The sequence below is a fragment of the Solanum stenotomum genome, chromosome 3, assembly GCF_019186545.1.
Source record: "Solanum stenotomum isolate F172 chromosome 3, ASM1918654v1, whole genome shotgun sequence".
Lineage (NCBI taxonomy): Eukaryota > Viridiplantae > Streptophyta > Magnoliopsida > Solanales > Solanaceae > Solanum > Solanum stenotomum.
Genome location: NC_064284.1, coordinates 21,691,963 through 21,701,910, shown reverse-complemented (window position 1 = coordinate 21,701,910; position 9,948 = coordinate 21,691,963). Strand labels below are relative to the sequence as shown.

The window sequence follows — 9,948 nt, the reverse complement described above, 5'->3', positions numbered from 1 at the left end:
CATTTCGGACTCAATGAAATCGTCGGAATTTGAATTCGAGGTCTCCTTGACCCGGTATCCGATAAGGCGTCAAGAAACTAACTTTAGGCTCAAAAACTCGAAACGCACTCGGGGCCTCTAAAAATTCAACCAAGACTCATTCTAGACTTAGAATCACCCCCTGAATCCAACGGTGCCCTCAGAATTCTATTTCGAGCACCGAAACCTCGTTTGTTGACCAAAGTCAACTCTTGATCAAAATTTCACAATTTTAGCAACTTAGGACCTCAAATCTTCGTTTTAACTCCAAATTCGACTCCGTAAATTACCATTGACCCATTTCGACATTCTAAACCCGCTGGAATCGACGGAAATCCGATTCGAGTCGCGAAACTCCAAATGACTCGAAATAGCACTTTTAACCAAACTTTAACTCTTAAAAACTCAACTTACCAAAAATTTTCCTTCAAACCAACTTCGAAAATACAGCAATTAGGACTCGGGACAATTATCGAGAGGGGTAAAACGGTCATTTTATGAAAATTTCCAAAAATGACCTTTAGGGTCATTACAAATACTATGGCCAAACACATGGTGAAATATCACTCAAATTTTCACCCAAATAATATTTGCCAAGAATATTTGGAAATCTATGGCCAAACGCTAGCTTAAAGTCGATGTATTTAAATTGGTATTAGTTGAAAACAAGGAAGGGTTCTGCACTTTGTAGCACCAACAGAATCATCTAATAGCTGGAGTGAAGTTATAATTTGGATATTACTATATGATTTCATTTATCATCATATTTCAAGACGTGTATGAAAAGTTTTTTGTATGAATTTGCGTTAATATGCATGTTGTTCTAGCATTATAAAATACATTGTTTCTATTTAGAGCTAATTCACTTGAAAATAGTTTGGAGAACTTTTTGCCTTGCTCTGGATAAAAGTTTTGTAGGAATTAATTTATGCAACACAAATAATGTAGTATTTTCTTCAAAATTTGCTATAGTGTGTTTAGAAAATGGAGTTTTACTTTTTGGGACATATGCTCTTATCCTTTTTAGATAACTTTTTTGGATCTGTATACGACATAATTTGTGAAATATTATGATACAAACATATACATAATTATATTGCAAAAGAATTATTTGTTATTTTGATGACAACCATTTAACTTTTACACTTTTATGACACAACTTATATGATATCATAATATATATATAAATATAGATTTATGCCCCGTAATAAATTATTTATTATTTCAATATTAAGAATATTTACGACTACTTATTTTTTACTTGAACAGTTGAAGGAGACCCTAAAATAAGAAGGGGAAATTGTATGAAATAACAAACTATTAATTCAAATTAAATGTTATAGCTATAGTTTCTTTTATTTGTAATTCGCAGCAAACATTTCATGTTTTTTGTCATCTGGCAGGACCCATTCAGTATACATATTTAGAACCCATTTTGTAGACGTATGTGTTGTATAAAAATTAATGGTATATATTAGTATAGCATTTGTTTGTATATGTGCCATAGTTATACATACCAAGACTTGTCTGTATAATCTCTTTATGTATATATGTAGTAATTTTGTTTATATACAATTACTATTTTTTAGTTTTTTTATACAAATTCAATTTGTTGTTTGTATATTTTCCATAGTTATACAAGACATATTTGTATAATCTCTTTATGTATATATGTAGTAATTTTGTTTATATACAATTACTATGTTTTAGTTTGTATATCGAAATATATAAATACAGATTTTTATGTATATGTATAATGAAATATACAGATTAATAGCCATAGCAAACATAAAGTTTGCTATGGAGTGCAATTATACAAACTATAGCTATAACATACAAATATGATTTTTATGTTTGCTAAACCTAAAATTTACTCTAATAAGAATATATGGGTGAATGACCTTGTTTTTAGTCCAATTTAAATTGAGGCCCATAGGTCCAACCCAAGTTAGCATAGTTTGTTGACCCTTGAGGCTGGACCTGTTGTCTTCGTGGACAACATAATTTAAATCAAATTCAATACTTAAACAGGGAATTTTCGCAATAGTCATTATTATAAATTTAATTATGCTTCATAGCTATAGTTTGCATATTTACGGGTTGTAGCTACAGTTTAAGCTGCCTCGTTTATATATTTCGTGGGTACGTTTGTATAATTGAGCTACTTTTTGTATAAACTCGAAATAACGAATTTATACAAACACAAACATCTGAAATTTAAACAATTATACAAATTATATTATATAAAATTACATTATACAAAAGTATACAAATTATATTATACAAATTCCGAATCATACAAATGTGCGAAGTATATAAACTTGAAACCCCAGACCATGTAATTATCACTCAATATTGGTCGCGAGTGATAATTAATTAAAACTATTATTATGATGACTAATTAACTAGAATATATTTGCTTAACTATGTAATTTTCCCCAAAAATTAACTTTAAAAAGCTTACACTTAACTGTTCACAGATTATTCCAGTTTAAGTTCTTTTTTGGTTGTTTTGGAATGTCATCACTTTAATGAAGTTTCAAACCAATACTTCCTTCCAAAATATTACTTATATGATTAGGGGATTACGTTTTTAAAAAAATCTTTAAAAATAAAAAAAAACTATTAAAAAAAAGGGCAAACTACATAAATGCCACTAGTTTAGGTCTTAATTATTAAGATTACCGATAGTTTCAAATATTACTTTCTCTACCATATTTCATGTTTAGGATACATAAGTTTGAATACACGATATACATTTATCTGTCGACTTTTAAAATCGAGATACATATTTCATTTGTTTAAATTAATTAGTTGTAACTGATTTCCTTAATTGAGGATTAATTGAGATACATGTATCATTACTCGTGAGATACATGTATCCATCGACTTTAAAAGTCAAGATACATGATTTATAACTTTGAATTAAGGAGGTATAGCTTATTTCCTTAATTAAAGGATTAATTGAGGAACAATTAACAATCAAAACTGATTTGCAGGATCCTTGCTTATCAACTTTAACAAGTTTTCCTAAAATAATGAAATCATAAATCATAGTAATTCTGTAATGGTAAACTTCATCTTCTTCATTATTCCTTCTTTTGTATCTTAAATTTTCGAAGGCCTTGATGTATCATTTTTCATGAGATACATGTATCCATCAGTTTTAAAAGTCAAGATACACGATTTATTACTTTGAATTAAAGGGGTGTAACTTATTTCATTAATTAATGAATAGTTAACAAACCAAACAGATTTACAAGATACTAGTATCAACTCTAACAAGTGTTCCTAAAATAACGAAATCATAAATTATAGTAATTATGTAATTGTAAATTAAACTTCATCTTCTTCATCAATTCCTTTTCTTGTATCTTAAATTTTTGGCTTGAATATTGGCGGATGAAGACCCTGCAATGACAAAAACGTAATTTGTAAAAGTTTATAATATCAAATTTTACACCAATATGAACTCTATCTCAGGTACATGAACGGAATGTAAATCAAGATACATGAGAATAATGAAAAATAATAATAATTTACCTCATTGATACAGCAGTTGTGTTGAAGAAACCTTGAACTTCTTTTGGATAATATTGGTCATCTGAAAGAAGCTAGTTAATGACTAATTTATAGAATAGATGTATGGACCATGAAGATAATGAATGTGAGTTTGTATGATGCTGATTATCATGATTTAGTTAGGGAAGATAGAGGTATGGGCTGGATGTGAAGTACGTGGGGTGGAGGTGAACATTAGGGTAATGTGAAAATAATTTGAATTGCTAATGTATCATTAATTAAGGAGTTTAAATTTTAAGATAATTATTCAATACCATATTTAAAGGATTTGTGTATCTAATTAAATCTTTTAAAATATATGGTATAAATATTAAAAATGGTATTATGTATAATTTTTTTAAACTAGAGGTAAAATAAATATATATAGTAGTAAAGTATGTCTAGTTAGGTAGTTTTTCCTAAAAAGAATGAAGGGTTAGTTAGCCTCCGGTGCTTTTATGATTGGGTTAGACCGACCATTTTAGAGTCATTTCAAATGAAGGATTAATCTGTCCTAAATCATCAAAATTAAATTCTTGGATTTTTTTTTGGTTTCCAACATGGGTCTGAACTCATATTGGAACTCCGATTAAATTTGGATCGCGTACTGCTATATATATTTGAGGGTGACACTCCCAATGTAACATGATTTTCTCCATACTCAAAACTCGAACCCAAAACCTTTGATTAAAGGTGAAACAGTTCCATCACTGCACCACAATTCATGTTGGTAAATTCCTTGACTTATGAAACTTGAATTGAGTTGGACTGGTGTTTTAACAGCTCTCTTACTTATTGTGTACCATTTCTCCTCCTCTATAAATTAGTTGCTACAAATATCTTCTCATAAACCAACCCTTTGAAAAAGACTAATATCAATCATGATGCCCCTTTTGTTTTCATCTTCATCTTATCTCTCCTTCTTCTTAGTTTTAGTCATCATCATCATTTACTTTCCCAGCCATCCATCTATTGCTCGCAAGTCACTACCTAACAAGGTACAATTCAACTTATAATTACAATTTGAAACTAGCTAGCTATGTCTTATTTATTTATTTATATATAAACATTATTTACTTGCAAAATTATGCACATGCAGCAGGCTGTATTAGAGGAGCTTTATTTTAGCTATGATTCGTCTCGTCTAGAAAACATGAGTCCTAAAGGAATCGCCAAAAGATCAATCCAAGACTTCCAAAAAGAAAATAATTATGATACTAAAGTCACGTTTTCAGGTGCGCTCTCTTATTCTTCATTCATTCCGGTTCATATGATATGATACTATTCGAAAAATATTCATTTCTAATCAAACTACATCACATAAATTAAATGAAGCTTAACACACCTGATAAGTAAAAATATATATTTGAGAGCTGACGACAATTCATTTAGTGTGTTAAGCTTTCACGTTTTTCAATCAATGCTTTCAATCATAGTTTATAATTTCCTACTAGAATACGAAGTTCTGAAATTTATATTTTTTTTCCTCCGTTTATTTTGTTTCTCAAATCTTGTCCAAGTGGAATATGAATGCAGAATAATTTGGCCTTGCTTTCATTTCAACTGTTTGTTTCGTTATAGTATTAGTATTGTATAATTTGCATGTTATTGATGGGATTAGACATGCAGGTAGTGAAATGATTGGCTCTGATTTGTCTCTATCAGCTTTGCCCCACGCAGTACGTTTGCTCAAGGCAGCAAAAACAAAGGTAATTAAATTCAAGAAAGTGTCTTTAATATAAGAAAGACATAATACATAAACATGCTTAATATATAAATATATTTTTTTAAAAAAACTTGATTTCATGTGACATCTCTGTTCTTCAAGTTTAATTGGGAGTGCACAAGTAGATATTTAAACTAGTATGAAGTTGAACAAATAGACACACGTTTCCTACATGATATAATACACATATGACGCCATGTAGGAACCTTAATAAATGTAATAAATAATAGATACCCTGAATGAATGTAACAAATAATATTTTTATGAGCTAATTTTATTGACACCCACTTTTAAATATCTAATGAATCAAGGTGGACACCACATTTCATCAAGTTTGTTCAGTTCCACAAAATGTATGGCGCATGGAATTCTTGACCCTACTTATAAGCAAAAGAATCAACTACTCAGTACTACGTTAATGTGTATTTGTAAGCAAGCTCCGTATCTCTGATATGCACGAAAATATCAAAATCATATTTCCATAATTACATTAGGACTAAATAGACAAGCCATTTTAATTAGTCTTGATATCTAATTTGAAAAAAAGAAGGTAATTTAATTACCTGTCTACGTAAATATAATGCCCTTGGAATCATATTTTCTATTTACGTATCAAACACCTTGAAAAAAAGAAGGTAATCTAATTACCTGTCTATGTAAATATAATGCCCTTGGAATCATATTTTCTATTTATGTATCAAACACCAGAAAATAAGCATCGAGAAAACATTTTCCTTAGTACGTACCAAACACACCTTTTAAGTGTGTATAGTATTGTTGTTAGATAATGTTAAATACGAAAACTATTGAGGTAACATGATTTGTTAATGGTTTTGTAGGGTGCAAGATGGTCAACAACTCATGAAATGCACATGGCTTCCAAGAGTGGGAATAAGAAGAATTTATATGGAGACATTATAGAGATGGATTACGACCCACCACACCGTAAACTACCCATTCATAATTAATACAACAAATATTTATTTGTTTTCCAGTATAATATTACAGCATCACTCAACAGTATTTAACTATTTATCTCCTCTGTGGTAGCCTAACCCAATAATTAAATTCATATATAGATTTACGTTGAGCTGTTTGTTTTCATTCAACTACATATGTACTTGGCTTCATAGAAATCATTTATAGTACATATATATAGTTGCATTTTAAGACGTTACGTTCTTATAATGTGTTTTTATTTTTATTTCATATATATGATGATTATATCCATATAACTATCACTTTTTTCCACAAAAGTCATGTAATTATCTTTTTAAACATATGGCACACAACCAATATATGTAAAAAAAAAAAAATTGGAAAACGAAAGTAGCCACATGAATTGGATGAAAGGAGTATAAGTTTTCTGAAATGTTACTTATTAGTTGATTAATATCGAAAAATGAAAAATGTCACATAAATTATCACTTATTCTAAACTGAACAAGAGGTCTGATGAAATTCATTTGTATACAGAAGTTTCCATTAATGGAGGAAACTCAGATCTAACCTAACTCAGATGAGGAGAGAGTTAGTTAAGCTAAGAGAAGAAGAATGTGAAATGAAAAAAATGTATTCAATCGTAATGAGTATAAGAAGCATCTAGCTACATTTATATACAGAATGAAATCATCTAACTAATCTAGCTGAGCTGTACATTTCTCTAACCAACTAATCTGTAATAGCTACACCTCACTAATTGTACTAGCAATAATCAGCTTAACTAACTAATTTGTGCCATGTCACTGATCCAAGTGAAACCTCCATGTCATCAATCCATGTGCTATCTCTTGTTATTCTCAACACTCTCCCTCAAGCTAGGTGATGCAAAGACATTGATCATTCCTAGCTTGTCTACAAGATAGTTGTGTTGTCCTCTCCCTAGAGCTTTGGTAAATAGATCAGCCTCTTGATCCTTTGAAGAAATATATTCAGTCTTGACCACTCCTTCCTGAATTTTGTCCCTGATAAAATGTAGATCAATTTCTATGTGTTTTGTCCTTTCATGAAAAATGGGATTTGCAGCAATTTGTATTGCTGACTTGCTATCACTCTGTAAAGTTACTGGTAAATTGAACCTTCATATTCAACTCCTTGCATAACCCAACAAGCCATAATATTTCTGATACTCCTGATGCCATACTTCTATATTCTGCTTCTGCTGAACTTCTAAATATAGTTGTTTGTTTCTTAGACTTCCAAGAAATCAGTGAATCACCAAGCTTCATCAAATAACCTGTTAGTGACCTTCTTGACATAGGGCGTGCTGCTCAATCTGCATCACAGAAACCTATGAGCTCATTCCACTGCTTTGAACTCATAAGAACACCAAGTCCTGGAGCATTCTTAATGTTCCTCACAACTCTTGAGGCAGACTCCATGTGAGACTTCTCTGGACAATGCATTAATTGGCTGAGTGTGTGAATGGCATATGATATATCTGGTCTGTTCATGGTTAAGTATAGAAGCTTTCCAATTAATCTCTGATATGGTCCTGCTTCCTCTAACTTATCATCTCCCTTTACTCCTATGTGATCATCTAATTCAACTGATGTTAGCTTCTGGTTAAATTCCATAGGAGTAGTTGCTGGTTTAGATCCTACAAGCCCCGATTCTGTGATTAACTCCCTAGCAAACTTACTTTGATTCATCAAGATGCCATGCTTTGACCTTGCGATTTCAATCCGAAGGAAGTATTTCATTTCACCAAGATCTTTTATTTGAACCTGGACTGCAGTGCCTTCTTTGCTTCCAAAATGAGTTGATGATCATTTCCTGTTACTAAGAGGTCATCCACATAAACTAGTATAATCACCATTCTTTTATCCAGCTTCTTTGTGAATGTAACAACCCAGAAAACTAGTAAGACCAAGCTAGAGCCTAACGGAAACTAGTAAGTGAAACTAGAGCCTAACGAGTTTGTTTTTGAGTTTGGTGTGAGGTTTTAGGTTGTATATTGACTTCCCGAACTTAGAATGAGGGTTATAGGGGTTAAACGTTAAGGTACGACCCCTCAAGGACCAACCAAGGGTCCTTGAGGGGGACCCTAAAGCCTAACCCCAAGGCTGCCCCTAAGAGCAAAAAACTGTCAAAATGTGTGACCTACGGATGGCCATCTACGGCCAGTAGATCGACCCACGCCCCGTAGGTGGTTGTCGTGGGTCAGGCCCCAAGGCGAGGAGTTGCAGCCAACATCCATGGACCTACTGGATGGGGAGTCAATGCACCCACAGTCCGTAGGTCCAAAGGCGTGGATGGCACCTGTGATGTTGTCCAAAATCTCGCCCAAGGTAAATGGTTTCCAATTAATTCCTTTTTAATTAGTTTTCATTAAGGGTCATTTTATATGGAATTATTACACCTATATAAACTATTTTATGTCATTAAACACTTAATTAATTCATGATAACCCAACACCCCAAATCAAAATCCAAATACTCTCCTCACCAAAATCTTCCCTCTAGAAACCTCCATTGAAGAACAAGGAAAGAGATCAAGTAGAGCTTGAAGAAAGGAGATTTTCAATACAAATTTGGTTGGATTCTACACTTAAGGTATGAGAGTTTCCATCCTTGGGTAGCCATCACCCAAGGAACCCCTTCAGAAGTTCTTATCTCAAATCACTACAAAAAAAACAGTGTTTACCGACGGACACAATCCATCACTATCCAATGCAAATCCGTCACTAATCATGATTAGTGACGGATTAGCAACGGATTATTGACTGTTGCTATTACGCTCGTTAGTAAGCTCTTAGTGACGAAAAAATGAGTTCCGTCACAAGTTAGCGATGTCATAGTGACAAAACATTTCCGTCGCCATATGTTAGCGACGGACTTAGTCGTCATTATATTTATATAATTTTGTTGCTAATTTAATAATTCTAAGACGAAAAAGTGAGTTCCGTCACAAGTTTAGCAACGTGATAGTGACGAAAGATTTTTGTTGCCACTTGTTAGCGACGGAATAATTCGTCATTATATTTATATAGTTTTGTTGCTAATTTCATAATTCATTTCGTCATTTTGGATAAATTTGCAACGAAATTTTCGTCGCAACATATTCTGTTACAACATATTATGCCTTTAATAATTCGTCGCTAATCCGTCGCTAACATTCTTTTCATAGCAATGACAAAATAGTCGCTAAATTTGTTGCTAAAAATTATTCTTCTAAAATTATTTGATTTGGTTATTTTAAATATGCACTGCTGAAATAAATTAAATTAAAATTACTAAATACTCTAAAAATAACAAACATTCATATAATATAATACTCATAGACGATTCATAATATATAAATAGAAAACTCCAAAACACATATTTTTGGTTAAAAATATCCAAAGAAAACTATCAAGTACTCTTAAATAAACCTACGTTCATCAAAACGTTACTACGCAATTTGTAGTTTCCAAAAAGTATGAGATTACCAAAAACTAAAGTTGTGGGAGACTAAGGGATACGATCATCGCTTGAAATTGAGGGATCAACCTCGTCCACATTAGTAGCAGGAGGCACTATGGGTGTCACAATCGATGGATTCCCAGATGGAGTAATCGATGCTTGCACCTGCCCAACAATAATAGGAACAAGATGACTAGTTAGTGCAGGCATCATTTGCTTTATAAATTCGTCCATATTTGTT

General features: G+C 31.9%; 1 protein-coding gene across 1 annotated transcript; it reads left to right on the top strand.

Moving 5' to 3' along the window:
* The first annotated feature begins 4,442 nt into the window (after positions 1 to 4,442).
* Positions 4,443 to 6,351, top strand: LOC125861030 (uncharacterized). Its single transcript, XM_049541125.1, has 4 exons — positions 4,443 to 4,577; positions 4,682 to 4,814; positions 5,209 to 5,288; positions 6,145 to 6,351. Exons 1-4 carry the CDS (start codon positions 4,461 to 4,463, stop codon positions 6,271 to 6,273), a joined length of 459 nt encoding a protein of 152 aa, XP_049397082.1. The 5' UTR covers positions 4,443 to 4,460; the 3' UTR covers positions 6,274 to 6,351.
* The last annotated feature ends 3,597 nt before the right edge of the window (positions 6,352 to 9,948 follow it).